Below are 16,860 nucleotides of genomic sequence, written 5' to 3'. Positions count from 1 at the left end.
TCTGTATGAAACCTAAATGCAGAAGAGTTTTTTGTCAGTGCACTTTGCCATTGATTGAAACAGCCTTGGATCCCTGAATGGGCACAGAAACATTTTTTTCCGCAGAGGTACTATTACTCATGTACCTTATTTTAAAAGGAGAGCTAGTGATTCATTCGGCCTTCCTTCATCAGCCAGTATCAAACAGAAACAGCGCATGGAACGTTGTTATGAAAGGAAATGATTTACAATTGACTTCACATGCAGACCAAGCAGCTCTAAAAGTCAAGGACTCCCACTCAGGTAGATGACGAGACGCTGTGTGAAGGCACCGACACAAAAAGGACTGACGCCACTAGAAAGAAGTACACTCACACACTCTTCATCAGTGTCTCTCAGAACTTTTTTTTTTATTTCCCATGCATAGTTTGGACAAGAGTGTAGTGGAACAGAAATGAAAAACAAAAAGGAAATAAAAGTTTTGACACTAATTGAGATTTTCTCCATTGTGGTCATCATCTGTGAAATCATCGACGATACATGTTTAAAACTAGAAAAGGAAAAAAAAAAAAGTTTTAGCGAGGGTTAGAATTCAATAAGTTTCTTCAAGGTACAACAACGTCCTTCATGGTAGAACAATGATGCATTTTTGGATGGGGGGAAAAGTGCTGTATAACATAAATACATTACAAAGAAAACTAGAACCTAAAACATTCAGCACATATTTATACAACACAGTGCAAAAAAACCAGGGATAAGTTCAAAGGACGATTTTTCCAGCACTCGGTTCCTCGATTTGTGATGAGTTGATGTGACTCTGCATCTTTTTCTCCTGCTTCTCTCTCCTTTCAAAAGCAGAGAGAGAGAGACACACCAGCACAATTGTAAACACTTAGCAGTAAGATGTGTCTGGTACAGCGCTGCTCCGAACCACAGCACAGCAGAAACTCAACCCCATCAACCAGGGATTTGAATTCTGTTAAGAAATCCTACACATTTACATTTAGTTTCCAGTTTAAGGGGGTAGGGGGGCAGGGGGGCAGGGCAAACGTTAATCACCGAATAAGTTTCCAATGACTCGTCACACATGTGGACAGGCTAAGACAAACCTGCACAGCAGATGCCTTTGATAAGATAATGTAATTGCTTGTGCACATAGAAGATGCAAAGGTTAATGCTACCATCCATGTCCCGAGGTCTGTTAGGCAGAACAGTCATTATTAAAAACCCACCAGTGAGTCAGTGTTTTTATGACTCTGCTTTGTTTATGACTAAATTTAATCAGTGTTTTGGGATTATTGGGCTGCAATTACATTGTTGTGGTTCTATCTCATGTCTCTAATGAGAGGTAATTAACTCTGAGTTACATGCCCCTCCCAGCTCAACAGATACAGTGGGTAAAGTCACCTAGCGACAGGTGAACACAGCACATAGAGCCAAATGTTTTTTCCTCAGATGCTGGTGAAGAAGTAGCAGAGCTGTGAACGTGAATCTTGTGTTTCTGTCGACCTGATACATTTTTGCTGCATTCACCATAGCAACTTCAGAAGGTGATATGTCGGTGTTGTGTGAACAGCTTGTTCTGCTACTTAGTACTTCAGGCAACAGTTAGGGGCAAGTGTGGGTCCTGATGAAGAGACAGAGATCTGAATCTGTACTGTGTTTGCAGGTCTGTGCTGTCCACAGGTAATGAGACAATGGGTCTAAGAACCTGCAACTAAACTTTTGCAGTATACGTTTGTGACTTTTAGTGTCTCGTTAAGGTCCAAATGCTGTGTACTGTAATATGGGTAAAGTCTTAAAGGGAGAAAAAATTGTGAGCGTCTGGATGCACTGTTGAGTATTCTCCAAATTAAATTCTGGGCCTAAAGAAAAAAAGATGAGCGCTACATTGGCAGATTTTACCATCAACATTGGAGAAAAAAATGATTTCACAGTTCTAGCTAACACTGTATTGCAACTCCAAAAGCAGCATGGGAAAATATGGCGTAAACTCTGTGTCTGTGTGTGTGCGTGTGTGTGTGTGTGTGTATGTCTGTGTGAGCATGAGTGAGAGAACAACAAAGTGAAAGAGGAAGAGCACAGTCGCTCCATCACACACACACCACAGGCCACGACAAGTGGTTTTTACACATGTGCTTACTCTACTTGTGTGAGATATGACTACTCCCTGCTACGCCTTCATCACCGGACAGAAATACAATCATTCAACAAAAAAAAAAAAAACATCTTTTAAGATGTGTGTTACATACTAAAGCGTTGTGTGTTTTGTGTATCACTTCGTATACATCTGAAATGGCAGTTTGCAACAAAGAATGTGAAAGCTGTGTGTCCTCAAAGGTCATTACTTTGTATGGTGCGGAGCTTGAACCAAGGATAGACTTCTGACTGTGTGTATTTTGTGTCGCCCAAAATGTTGGGTACAAATGCAACAGTATCAGCAGCTTCAAGTTTCTGATGTGAGAAGCCGCTCTGATTTAATCGTGTTGCTAATCAGCGATCAGGTATGGGAGGAGGGGATAAAAATAAACACACCACTGGTTTCAGATCTCACCATCAATTAAAGACTACAACTTAACAGAACGACAAAATGCTAATGTGATAACAAAGTTCAGTGTGATCCGAGTGATTACTGTGAGAAGATATTACATATCTACATATAGAAAATACACTTCAACACAGCCAGATCCAAACAGTTCCTTCCAACAGTATGAAAAATATACAAATAAAAAATACAAATACTCTCAGACACTAGGTAGGTAGTTTTCTGTTGACATGAAATCAGTGAAGACTAAAAGATAAATATTTCACATTTTTTCTCTCCCTTGCATTTTAAAGAGAAAATAAAAATTTGTGTGTATGAAAGAAAAGGAAAAACTGTCCATTTTTTTGAAATATCATCCTTCAGTAATTAGTAACATTGTGATAACACATCTGTTTTTCAGCTAAAAACACTTTAGCTTCTCTAGTAAGCAAAAAAGAGCCAGTGTTGAAACCAAAAGCATTATAGAATTCTTTTTTTCAGACATCATACACTATGCACAGATAATAGAAAAATTAACAATGATCAAGTCTTTTCCACACGAGAGAAACGACGCCTCCTCTGCTCCGGCTTGGGAACATGGAGAGCTCGGGAAAAGGCCGGAGATTCATTAGAATCGGCGTCATCGCTGCTGCGTGATCATCAGTCAGAAATGCCTCCGACAGTCAGAATGTAATTACTACCATTATAAACTCAGTCCGAAAGAGAGACAGAACAGAGGTCGCCGACATACATATTTTAACGTCCCATAATGCAACATACTGAGAGGCCCAGGAGTGGTAGATGTTGAATTGGGTGATGAAGACAGACGGTGATCTAGGGGACGAGGGCAGGTAGCGTCCGTCTCAGCTCTTAGTGTATTACAAACTTTGACCCATGGAAGGAGGAGTATCAGTCACTGTATGTTGGTAACACCACCTGCAACACGCTGCTGTGGAGCAGCCGGGGCATCAGGTCCTGCCAGGTGAGTAACAGTCATTCATTGTCTTTCAGTTGTGCCAGCGGAGCGCCACTGTGGGGGGGGGGGGGGGGGGGGCACGAAGGGACATCGGAGCTTCCTGGGACTTAGTAAAGGTGAAGAAGCCCTCCAGTCACAGAGATAAAAAGGTGGGGAAGAGGAAGAGGAAGAGGAAGAGGAGAAGATTACTGAGCTCACTTGACGTGTTCGGCACTGTGGGAGGAACAGTAGTATTTCTTGTGAGCTATGAACGTGGAGAGGCTGCTGAACTTGATGTTGCACAGCCGACAGAAGCGGGAGTTCCCGTTCTGGACCGGGGAGATGACGGTGGTTTTGGCGGCGGGGACGGGGGAGGGCTGCGGCGCGGAGGCCACGGTCGCGCCGACCTTATCCGGATGGTTGGACGATCCCACCGTCTCCCTTAGGACCTCAGGCACTGGTGACAAAGTCAGAGAGGGAGCCCTTGGGGGGGACACGGGCAGAGGCGAGCCAGCCGAGGGCGACCCCCCCCGGGGCGAGGGGCTGCCGTTCAGCAGGGGGGAGCCGGGAGAGGAGGTCCCGCTCCTGGCCTGCCCGTTGACACTGTCTCTGTGAAGGTGGGACGCCGGTCGGGACTGGCTGTTGGGAGTCATGGAGGTGGCTGCGGCGGCTCCATCTATGGGACTGAGGCTGCCCAGCAGGGTGGGGGGCTCCTGCTGGATGGTGACAAGGAGGCTGTGGGCCGTCTTGAAGTGTTCCATCAGATCGCAGCTGATAGGCCTGTTGGGGCAGTACGGACAGACCACCTGAGGGGGGGACGCGCCTGTGCCTTTGGCTCCGGCTCCTGGGGTGGCTGCGGATGTGGTGGTGGTGGCGGTGTGGGGTGGGGGTGTGGCATCAGAGGCGGGTAAGGTGGAGGAATGAGGGCTGGATGACGCTGCCCGAGTCTGGGCAGCCCATTCAGCTGGGGGGGCTTTGGCCTCCACAGGGTGCACCAGGTCGGGGCGCTCCTGCTGAGTCCTGCTTTTGGGCGAGGTGGAGGCGGATCTCTTGAGCCGGTGAAGCTGCTCCAAGGTGTGGGGCTGGAGTGTGGTGGCGGGGCAGTAGTAGGTTTTATGAGCCAGGTAGTTCTCGATGCTGTTGAAGCTGATGCTGCAGGCCGTGCACTTGTGATAGTCTGTCAGAGGCAGAGCGGGGAGGATGCTGCTGCTGCTGCTGCTGCTGCTGCCGCCGCCGCCGTGCCGGGGAGCGTCTCGCAGGCGCGGCCTCTTGCTCAGGTCGATGGGGCCGTCCCCCTCGGGGCTGGAGCCGCCCGCCGCGCTGGGAGAACCCTCTCGCTTCACCGCCAAGCCCAGAACAGAGGGAGACGGGGCAGAGGCGGCTGCAGTGGCGGCGGTGGCGGCCGCGGCGGCTGCAGCTGCGGCGGCGGCGGCGGCGTTGGCTAAGGCTTCAGTTCTCGCCATGTGGATCTCGTACATCTTCTTCCGCTTGCGCGTGCGGATGGGTTGGGGGAGGAAGGCTGCTGTGGTGGTGGTGGCCTTGGCCATGTGTACGGCTCGATGGTTGGACGGGTCGTGGCGCGACGCGCAGTAGAAACGCTTGTGAACGGTGTAGTTCTCGTGACGGCTGAAGCGGATGTTACAGGCCCCGCAGAAGGTTCTGTTGGGATCGTCCTCCGCGTCCTCGGCGGAAGCGCTAGCGGGACTCTGGCTGCCTTCGCTTGCTCTTCCTCCTCCGCCCCCTCCTCCCAAACTCGCACCTCCGCCTTCCCCCTCGGAGGAGGACGAGACTCCCTCTCTCCCCGCGGGGGTTTCTGCCTTGACCTCCACCGCTCTCCTGGATTCTGTGGCTCCGGCTCCAGCGGGAGAGTCGGAGCCGGCGGGGGAGGCGGAGGCCGCTCTGCTGGCCGCTCCGCCCTGAGGAGAAGCAGACCGCGCTCCGCCGGAAGGCACCGTAGCCGGGGCCGCGTCCCTCGTCGCCCCCGGGCCGGAGGCTGAGGTTGCGCCGTCCGCTTGGTGCCTGCTGGAGCAGTACAGCCTCTTGTGTGCATAGAAGTTGTTGATGTTGTTGAAGGTGATGTCGCACTCGAAGCAGGTGGCTCCCTTGTGAGGCGGGGTGGCTGCGGCGGCGGGGGCCGTGGTTCCAGCGGGGAAGAAGGCTGCTGGGTTGTTCTGAGGAACCGTCTGGCCCTGCTTCAGACGGCTGTGGACCATCTCTGACATCTTAGCCAGTATCTCTGAGGCCTGGGGCAAGATGGCTGCTTCTGGGTTAAACATGTACTGAGGCAAGAACATGGCTCCTCCCGGAAGAACTGACTCTGTCCCGCCAACGTGGGCGGGGCTAGAACCAGGCGTGGGACTGGTTGGTTCTGCCTTTACAGTTGTGGTGGCAGGACTCTTTGAGGAGTCTGATGACAGTCTAGATGAGGTGGAGGTTTGCGACTCCTTTGTCTTCCTTCTTGCTTCCTGAAGGCCCTCCTCCCCACTGTTCCTCTCCTCCTCCTCCCCCTCCCCCTCCTCCTCCTCCTCTCCATCCTCCTTCACCTCCATCTCCATCTGCTTCTCTCCGGCCTCTGAGTCTGAATGCGGCTCCTCTTTGATTTTCAGCTCACCGGTGGGGGCATCAGGAGGACTGTAGTCTCGGGGCGTGGCGGAGCCGCCGTTTGCGCCCGGGCTGGACGAGTCTGGTTTGGGGACACAGGCGAGCGGCTCCCTCTCATGTGGAGAGAGCTGCAGCTGGGGGGCGTCCACCAACGATGGGGTCATTTGGCGAGGGGTGGAGCTCCTGTCCACCGGGACCCTCACCTCCAGGTGGGTCCGTACGTGCTGCTGCAGCTGGGCCGGGGAGTCGGAGTTGTGACCGCACACTTGACACTTCAGCACCACACCAGAGTCTCCTGGACTGAGACCTGATAACCAGAGACAAGATTAGTCAAGTGTGAAGCTGAGTGGATTTTACACACTGGCCATAGTCTACAATTTCTCTACTGACACTGCACAGATCAAACGACTGGCTACAAGCTGGGATGTACATTGTTAAAATACTGGAATTTTAATGGCACTCTTTTCTCTACTTTGTTATTTTGTAAGAAAAAAAAACTTTATTTTTTGATTGATTGAATTTGCAAAGAAGGAAATGTAAAACAATGATTTACTACAGGACTTTCTCTTTGACAGTATGTGGGCTGTTACAGTAGCTTCACCAAATCAAGCCAAGTTTATTTTTATTTTTTTATTTGTGCCCTCAGATTTTATTATTTCTTTTATTCAACATGCGTAGGCCTACTCTCTAATGATGAAATAAGGGCTGTCAATCTATTAAAATATTTAATTGCGATTAATCTCATGAATGTCATAGTTAACTTGTGATTAATCGCAAATCAATCGCACATTTTTTAAATGTATTATAGCCTAAATGTCCCTTGTGTGTGTGTGTGTGTGTGTTCATCTCTCTCGCTCTCTGTTTAGATAAATAAACACAAATAAGCTACAAACGCACACATGGCCTCTCGTATTCGCTAATCGCTGTGTTTTATTTTGAAAATTGACTGGATTCTCTTGTGTTTCTTTGTTTGACTTCCTGCCAGGATTGACGCAATCGCTCGCGGCTCGCGCACAAAACGGAGAGGGGGGATGGCATTTTTACAGGGGGGATGATTTTGATCGTTTTTATCTCATCCCCCCCTCAACTGGACTACTGAGGACAACATGTTGTAAAGATGAAAATGGGACAGCCTGTTGAGACTTGACCTGGATGTGACATATGGGTGGACTCACCAGTGGACAGGGGCAGCTTGGGAAGGCCTGGCCCCGGGGAGTAAACCTCGCTGCGAGAGCCGGGCTGGCAGACCATGTGGCTGGTGACCAGATGGCTGTAGAGGATGTCCCTGGTGGTGGAGACGAAGCCGCAGCCGTGACACAAGCCGTTCAGCGTGTCTGTGTGGACCTTCAGGTGGCGCTCACAGTTTGCTTTGGTGGTGAAGGCTGACAGACAGATGAGACAGACAAATGGACGTTCGCCTGTGGAAAGACAGGGAGGGACAATGAATGACGTGGCCTGGACCCTCAAGGAACCAATGAAACGGCCGGTGAAGCCACACTGGTTAAAGTACACACAAATTAAGACCTCAATGTTCTCACTACTGTCAGTTTGGCATACCGTGCGTATAAATCTTGCTCTCACCACTGTGTGTGCGCATGTGGATCTCGAGAGAGCTGGCGCTGGGGCAGCTCTTGTTGCACTGCGGAAAGGGGCAGATGCGCTCGTTGGGGTAGGACTCCTTGGGTTTGTCTTGCGGTGGTGAAGAGGCTGCGGCCGGCTGCTTCTGACGGCTGGCACAGTAGTACATGAGGTGGGCCTGCAGGTTCCTCTCGCTGCGGTACCAGATCCCACAGTCCTTGCACGGGAAAATGTCCTCTGATAACCAGCAGACACAGAAAGTTACAGTCAGTCCACCCAACAGGAACAGGTAGAAATAAAAAACATATTGCAGTAAAACAAAGACTGAAAAAGGGAGGAAGATGGGGTTTAAATGACCACACGTGAACAGGAAGTTACCCAGCTAAACTAAGTTAATTAATTAAAGGTGTTCAGAAATGTCCTGTTTGTCACGCAGAGTTTCCATGAGTTGCCGCACGAGTTTATCCGAGTAAGGAAAACGAATTTCATTGGTCATTATCAAGCGGGCGGAATATTCAAAGCTTGGAGCGAGACCGAGCTCGGTGTGTGACAGATCCAATATCAGTGGCTGGTGAATCATGAGCAGGCTGACGTATAATTCATGTGTCTGCATTATCCACTGCGAAAAAAACTACCCCACTTTTATCCCTGATTTACTGGAAAATAGAATTTTGCACAAAGTTTGGGCTCCATCGTCTGATAGATGAGTGATTACACTAATGTTGAGACCCACAGTGGGCTCAAATTCAGTTTTCTTTTCTGTACAGCTTTAAGAAAAAAGAATAAAGCTTGGTAAAAAAACTAGGTAAACAACTAGGCTACTGATCAGAATTCAACTCTTGCATTAAATTCACGTTAAATATGTTTGTATAATACAGACACTTTTATGAAATTGCTCTACAGCTCTAGTGGCATTCAAGTTTGCTACACACACACACAGACACATTTGCTAAGGTAATTATTGCCAGTTGCCATGGATACTCATAACTTTCAGTTATTTTATGTCAATATCCCATTATTTGCCACAATCTAGCAATGTGTAATCATACCGCAAAACTTTGAGGAGAGTTATTCTGCTGGCTGTCAAAGAGCTGCACTGTCATCTTGTGGCCAAAGAAAACATTACAACTTTGGGACTGATGGTAAAATACAGTGGCTGATTATGGGGTTGTTGATCCAGCTTATGTTACAGAGATCAGACTAACAAGGCTGGGTAAAGACTGACCAGATATAAAGGGAGTGTAGTGGATCTAATACTTTACAGGCCATTATAAGTCATTTTACTGCTCTACATTGTTGGTGCTGCAAATACCCTTAATACCACTATACACCATAAAACTGTTGTAAATTTAAATCAATCCTAATGAAATCAGCCTGACCTCGAACATTTTCAGGCCTCAAACACAACAACACTCACTGTTGACCACGGCTGTAGCCAAGATGGCGGCCATCCCAGCTTGCTGTGGGAGGAGCTGAATGTCTGAGTGCAGCGCGGCCGGGTACAGAGGCTCCTCCTTCACCACAGGCTGTTTGTGGGTGACCAGGCTGAGCGGAGGGGAGAGCTGGGCCGGCGGCGAGGAGGAGGAGGAGGAGGAGGAGCCAGCAGGAGGCGACAGGAAGGCCAGGAGCCTTTCACCAGCTGTCAGCTCTCTGCTCACCTTACAGAACAGCTCACCACCACCTGACAACACACAGAGTCCAGTCACAAAATTGAAGTCTGTATTCATCAAATCACAAAGAGCCACACTTCAGTCACATTAAAAACTCACCTCGGCTGTAGATGGTACAGTTGGCGGCCGAGGGGTCAGAGGTCAGACGGAGGCGACTCATCCAACAGTTTGGATCTTCACACACGAGAGTCAACTTGGAGCTCTGCACACAAGAACACAGAGAGAAGAAGATGAGGAGGGAACACAAGCTTTCCATTGGTCGTCAGACACACCGCTGTTTAAACAGTACTGTGCAAAAGTTTCAGGCTCTAGAAGTAAAGTGAAGATGCTTTCAATAGGAATGACAGTGACAGAATCTTTATTTATCTATTCAGTTCATACAAAGCTCGGTCAACAGAAGAAACCTAAATCAAATCATAATTTAGTGTGTCCATGCTTTTTCTTCAAAACAGCATCAGTTTTGACAGGCAGGTTCTTCTGTGGATTGGGGGGGGGCGGGGGTTGGGGCAACCATCTGTTGCAGTGTTCTTCTTGTGCATTAAAATAGTTATTTTTGACATTGTATTGCATAATGGATAAGAATGTAAATATCTAAAGTGCCTAAAAGTACTGTTTTACAGTAGGTGTCTAACAAAAATGCTGCATATTGAGGTTAAAAGTCTTTTTATTTTTACTTTTAAAAGTAAAAATGTCAAGTGTCAAGTGTTTTGGTTCCAGCTTCTTGAATGATGAGTCGTGGGATTTATAACTTTTTAATTTCAGCATTTCAAATATACAATAAAAACTGATGAGATTTTTCACTGTTTCCCGATCAATCAATCCAGTCAATAAATCCTCAACATTGTCACACAGACTATCTGTTCATATCCATGGCCGTTTTGATAGAGCTAACAGGTGTAGGGTTACTGTGTCACAGCTGGAACATTATACACACCTTCTCTCCCGGCCATCCTATGGGATCACATGTTTCCCTCAGCCTTTTAATATGAACAACATAGTTAAAATGAAAGAAACTAACTTAAATCAAAGAGAAGCTCTTCAAAGACATGCAATTGTTACTTTCAAGTGTCATCTTTAACTGGGCAGCTGTATTGTACACATTACTGGCCATGAGATAATAACACTTTGAGTCGGCCTTTGTCACAACAACCATGACCTTTAACCTTTGGGCCACAAATTGTAATCGGCTCATCTGAGTCTGAGTGAATGTTTGGTCCAAATTTGAAGAAATTCCTTTAAGGCCCTTTGGAGATATCGTGTTCATAAGAATGGGATGGTCAGACATAATGGCTCTGGAATCGAAAGCTTTAATTGCCGTCAATTGGGAAAACACAGTCACATGGCTGTGTCCAGTGTGTGGCCAGAGGTAAACAGTGTTTATAAAGAGGCCGCCAGCGAGCAGAGGATGATTACAACCCAAAATGGAAATGAGGAAATGAGGGGAGCATGGTCTGAACAAAGCCACATTGAAAATGAAGGAAAAGAAAGAAGAGAAGAGGAATAAAAGAGGAAGAGAGACCCTGGGGGAGAGTGAGAGAAGAAAAGGAAGAGAAAGAAGATCTGATGAGGTCGACAGGCTGCTATTCAGTCAGCTGCCATAATAAGATCCACAGTGGATACTCTGGACAAAGAGCGGAGAGTCAGCATCCAGTGTAGGTATGAGAGATAGAGAGAGAGAGAGGGAGAGGGGGAGAGAGAGAGAGTGAGAGAGAGAGAGAGAGAGAGAGAGAGAGAGAGAGAGAGAGAGAGAGAGAGAGAGAGAGTAGAGGGGGAGGGAGGAAGATCACATAAAACACAGAGACACACTGAGTACAATCTGGTCTTTGTCCACATAAGGCTCCAGGAGCATTCCCTCTGACAATCACTCCCAGGACACAGGCTTTTCCCATGTCTCCATGTCTCTCACACACACACACACACATAGCGTCATATGTACAGGGGAATGTGTGTATGAAACTAATGCTGTATTCACATTTGGTCTCAGCGCACGGGAAACAGTCAAGCTCACATTCATTAGTTGCAGATACAACAGAGAGGAAGTCATGGACACACATATTAGAACATATGGCTCTACTACTGCTGTTTTTTTGGTACTACGTGAGTAGTAAAAACCATTAAGCTGATACAAAATAAAATGTATTGAGTGTTTTCAAAACTTTAAATACATATGTTGTACACAACTGTGCAGCGGCTTAAACACTGTGGTGTTTCCAACCCACAGAGTGTGGACAGCGCAGCAGGTCTGTGGTGCAGTATTACTCTGTCTCCACTAGGAGGCAGCATTTCCTTAGCAGCAGAGCAGAGAGTCCTCAGTCCAGACCGACTGAGCAGTCCAGGAGGGTCAGAGTTCACATGATGGTGCATCCTGCTTGTCAAGTGTTTTCTTTATGTTGCATTCAAAAAGGTAGTTTATATAGACAGAGAGTTTATGGGAACATGTGATTGCAAAGGTTCTCACTCAAGACATGGGCTGATGGAAAAAACCCGATAGCGCTGTGGTCCAGGAGAAGAAAAAGTGGATGGCGAGATAGGTGCTTGAGTTTACAGACGGCTGTAAGTCTCTCCACGGTGCTTGTAAAACGGTACAGCAGCCGAAGCTGAGGCTGAGAGGAGTGGACCGAGGAGAGGCAGTGGTGGCGACAGGGAAAACGCCAAACCTTTCTGCACATGGTCTGCTGGAGAGGAGAGGATGTTATGGATCCAGTGGATTAGTGGCGATGAAACTTGCAGGTACTGTAGTTTCTTGATTAGCTGATGGATGTGGGTTGTGTTAAAGGAGGAGCTGAAATCAATAAAGAGAGGTCTTGCATAGTTCCCAGGGATGTCCAGGTGTTGTAACAGTCATGCCACCGCATTATCTGCGCCTCTCCCTTGCTGATATGCAAATCAGAGGGCATCCATGAATGGTAAAATATATGCAAGGATGATGTTTTGCACAGAGGTACGAGCTGCAGGCCCATGCGTATGATTTGGCTCTGATGAGTGTGTTTTTTTCTAGGAACAACGGAGTGAAAGATGGGTATTATGTCCCTAGATCTTAAAGCCACAAAGCTAACTACCTGGGATAGGTTCAGAGCAAAGCAAAGATACACCTCCCTGGATGATTCCTCCATAATGCATTCAGCATGATGTCCGCTTTATTTTTAATGAACAGATGTTTGAAAGACAATGAATGAATGAATGAGACGATGAGAATAATCTAAGTACAACACAAGAAGTTCCTCATGAACTTCTTGTTTCTCATGAACCTCTCTTTAAGTCAGGGAACACTTTCACCACTGAAGATGGAAAAGACTACCTAGATGTTAGAAAAACCTAATGTAATTTCATGTGAAATCAAAAGTAGCTCTTGCACAATATCACTCATTATCACCTTCCCACAGGTGCCTTGGTCTAACATTAGGACTATTGTGCATTTAATTTCAAGGTCAGAACACTGTCCTTTATTTATCCCTGCAAATGATCCCTGAGTGTATTTTCAAAGGTCCGTTTTATACACTTGAACTAAGCTCATATCTGAAACACTGAATCTTCCCAGTCCAGACACAGAATTCTCAGAATTAGATATTTCAGGGATCACATGACCAGGGAGTCTTTTTAAAATCTTAAAAAGCTAATCAGTTCTTGGTCATCAAAATCTAATCTCCCTGTTTCTTTCTATTGTCATTTTACAGTGATTATTTTTCCTCTTGTTATCAGCACTGCGGCATTTAAAGGCAGGCTGATCAGTGTGAAAATGAACCTTCCTGTCACTGATACAGGGATCTATCAGTGGCTTTCTCTGTGATTAAAACTAAGCAATGGACAGTGTGATGTCATGGAAAGCCGGTGGGAGCGCAAAACAGGAAGTGTGTTTCATATAAACTGGCACATTTCGTGCATTTGGCCAAAAAAGGATTACCTAGACTGATAAGTATTCTCATTGCTCATGTATCTGACCTCCATTCTTTCCATCTGTAATAAACTGCCAAAATCCTGGTTCTGCTCTTCCCTAAATGCCCTTCATTAGAGAACTACAACACACACACACACACACGCACACACGTTGAGTACTACATACAATCCTCTACTTTCATTTGATTAAAGAACATCTGCATCTGAATTACATACTCAAACAGAAAAGGTTTTTATATAACTGAATTGTTGATAGACTCTTGAATTTTACTTGTGTGATGCAGATGATGCTGGTTGTGGTATTGCAGTGCGGACTTTTTAAATGTCACTTAATGCGAAAGTGATTCATAATCACCTGGACGGATGTAGGCATCAATACATTCACTCTCTGGTTACAGTACCTGCTCATAGCTCATTGAAAAGATTTGACAGGGTTATAGAAGGTCACAAGCCAAAATGTTAGGAGGCACGTTCAAACATGCAGAGCTACTGATCTTCATTCATTTTCTTCTTCAGAGTAGGTGGTGGAGATTGTTGCTTGACCAGCGCGTTGGCCATTGTTATATGTAGGCTACATGAGTTTATAATACAGTGGAAAATATGTGATAGAAACAAGAGTCAACATCGTCAACATCAGTATTTCCTCCCAAATCTGGAGACAGATGTTAATGACGAGTGAAGGAATAAAGTCAAATGCTAAACTCCAAAGTTTCTCCATTGTTTGATATCTGCTAATGCTAACAATGACTATGTAGCACTAGCAAAACGTATACAGCTCCTTTAAAACATCATTGGTGTAGGTTAAAATCTAGAAACCCCCACTGATCCACATGCTCTATCCCTAATCTCAATTCTGCCTCTCCATAAAGTGAAAACATCTACTTTCCTGGTGTGGACCTCGCAGCCAGAGCTGAACCTTCAGAATACCTGGGGAAGATGGACATTGTGACTTGGGAAGACAGTGAGAAGAGAGAAGGGTAGAACAGAAGGAAGGAAGGAAGCCTCTCAGTCTGTTGTATATTGAAGATTGAGGCAGAGCGTATTGTATTTCATGGAGAACTAGCGCTGATGTGGAGATACGACTGCTTTTGTTTTAATTTGTAACCCAACGCTGGAGCCGTCTGAGCTGTAAGTACTGCTAATTTGTTTCAGACTAATTCATCACGGCCACGGCTTTGGAATTCACCATGATAGGGCAATGGGGAAAGCTCAGTAGTGCGCAAGTGGAACACACACACACACACACACACACAAAATAAGAAATAAAAGGAAAACACTCACACATAGGCTCGTTCTTCAAAGATCTAAAATAGGTAATTACTTATAAGAGTATGATCGTCTGCCATTGTTTCGTAGTTGTGAATGAATCACTCTCTTTAAAAGTCATTATTGTCCATTTCTCCCCGACAGAGTTTGCTCTCGGCTTAGTCAACACGTTTTTATGAATGGTTTTATGAAGTCAGATTTTTACTGTCCTGTAAGACACAAAAAGGATATACTGAATCTCAGTCAAGTTATTTAACCTTTACTTTGAAATGTGTCATTCTGATATCAGAGAAAGACTTCCAACATGATGTAGCTAAATGCTTTTTTAATTTGGTATTTCACTGCTGAAAATGACATATTTATTAAAGATAAATGTTAATGTTTAAAGGCTTAATATCAGACACTGTAGGAAAATGTTTTTATTTAGGGGCCCTGTCTGTGGATGCTTTGGGATTCAGGAGCTACAGCAGCATGCAAATACACACAACCATATGTAGGCTGTGTGAAAACTCTGAAATCTCCTGGAAATCTATCAGTCACTTAGTCAGCATGTCCTCAACGTGACCACAGCTGAATTTAAAGGAGATACTGATCAATTGTTGCTGCTGCTGCAGATTCTGCTGCTTTTTACTTGCACAAAGCATAAGTCAAGGATTTAACTAAGTGAACTAAATTGCAACACAACAACAGCAGTTACAGATAATCTGCAATGTTAAGTTGCAACAAGGGAAATGTGTTATTTAACACTTCACTGTCACAAACACACACACACAGAAAACACAGATTCACATGAGATACTGAAAATAAGGAAGGCACAGGGCCAGATCACACACTGTGTGTATATGCATGTGTGTATATGCATGCATGCATATGTGTGTGTGTGTGTGTAATTAACCAGGCCAGTAGAGAATGCAAATGCCAGAGATGTGGACGGAGTTAAGGAGACGGAGAGGAGAGGCCGCTGGATGCTATCAAACCCTTTTCACGTGTTTTGGTCTGACGCCGATCTCATCGACACAAATGGCTGCCAGTCACCACAGGAAGTTTGAGAGTCTTATTGTATGATGTTAATTCGATACCAAGCCGTTTTTGACATGAGTACATTCATTTGTAGTTTTTGGCAAAATCATCGCTTCTTGTCATAAAACCTGTGTTTCATTTGTCTAAAAAGCTTCAGTGTGATTTATTGATGATAAATATTAATGTTGCTAAATCTTTTATCAACTATGTTCATCTGGAGGCGATGAGTTGAGGTTTTTGTTCACTTAAGTCTGTTGCTCTGTCCTCACATGTTTAGGACTTGGTGTTGTCCTATTATGGAAATCTGATAATAGTGGCTCATCTTAAATATATTGTATATTTTATATGTATTAATGACAAACGTGTAGCTGTCACATACTGTAGATCTCCTCAACAGACAAACACTTGGTGAAAGTGTGAGGACACGGCGCCACGCGGTGATGGGGACAAGGATGAAGATGCGGCTACATTTGACTTCAGTTGTCAGGTCGTTTCCATTTCATAAAAACAAAATAATCAAAAATAAAGATCTAAAGATCCAGGTAGATGAAGATGTCTCTGCACCTGCACACCTCGCCGTACCTCGTCACCTTCTCCTCTCTCCTCCTCTCTCCTCACAGCCCTCCATCTATCAGTGGGATGTCAGGCCTCCCTGGCAGAGCTCCATCTTGGTGGAGAGCACTGCCTTAAGCCCCATCAGCCTGAGGAGAGTCTTTGAGCTGCAGTCTAAGCCCCTCGCCCGGACCCTGGTCCCCTCATGAATATTAACCAGCCCCCAGCCCGGCTTTAATCTGCCTGATACCCGCACTGCTGCCGCTCAGACGATAGCGAATCTAATTATTTGGTCTGATATTAACCCCCCACTCCCACACCCCCACCCCCACCCCCACCACCACCACACACACCATTTCCACCCCCAACGCCCTGTCCTCACTCTCTATAGCTGCTGTAACATTCACGTGCGTGTGTGTGTGTGTGTGTGTGTGTGTCAGTGCAAACACACACTGACTGAACTCAGAGCCACCTTCTTCTAACAAAGTCGATTCACATATTACATTCATACACACTCTACAGCTCTAACACATAGCCTTCATATCCCCACCCGCACACACACACACACACTCACACACACACACACACACACACACACACACACACACACACACACACACACACACACACACACACACACACACACACACCTCCAGCTCAGCCTGCGACGCCCTCTCTCCTTATCAGGCCCAAAAACGCCCTACACCGATAAAACTTGAATGCAAATGATGCCAGGCTGATTTCATTTCTTCATTTTCTTCCTCCATTCCCTCTCTCTCAGTATCAGAATGGCTCCCCCCACCCCCCCACCCCCCACACCC

At 46.1% G+C, this 16,860-nt stretch overlaps 1 protein-coding gene across 2 annotated transcripts in view; it reads right to left on the bottom strand.

The window, feature by feature from the left end:
* Window positions 1-434: 434 nt before the first annotated feature.
* Window positions 435-16,860, bottom strand: part of zfpm1 (zinc finger protein, FOG family member 1) — a 104,510-nt gene continuing 88,084 nt past the window's right edge. Inside the window, exons 5-9 of one of the 2 annotated variants that reach the window (XM_083973738.1) lie at window positions 9,407-9,509; window positions 9,055-9,318; window positions 7,617-7,874; window positions 7,235-7,477; window positions 435-6,366 (exon numbers count right to left, since the gene is read on the bottom strand). In XM_083973738.1, coding sequence (XP_083829864.1) covers window positions 3,674-6,366; window positions 7,235-7,477; window positions 7,617-7,874; window positions 9,055-9,318; window positions 9,407-9,509 — 3,561 coding nt within the window. In that variant the 3' untranslated portion in view covers window positions 435-3,673. The remainder of the gene's footprint in view (window positions 6,367-7,234; window positions 7,478-7,616; window positions 7,875-9,054; window positions 9,319-9,406; window positions 9,510-16,860) is intronic. The other variant, XM_083973739.1, reaches the window with a different exon arrangement.

This window comes from Trachurus trachurus (genome assembly GCF_905171665.1).
Source record: "Trachurus trachurus genome assembly, chromosome: 6".
NCBI lineage: Eukaryota > Metazoa > Chordata > Actinopteri > Carangiformes > Carangidae > Trachurus > Trachurus trachurus.
Note: the sequence above shows the minus strand (reverse complement) of the source record. Positions and strands in the feature narration are given on the sequence as shown.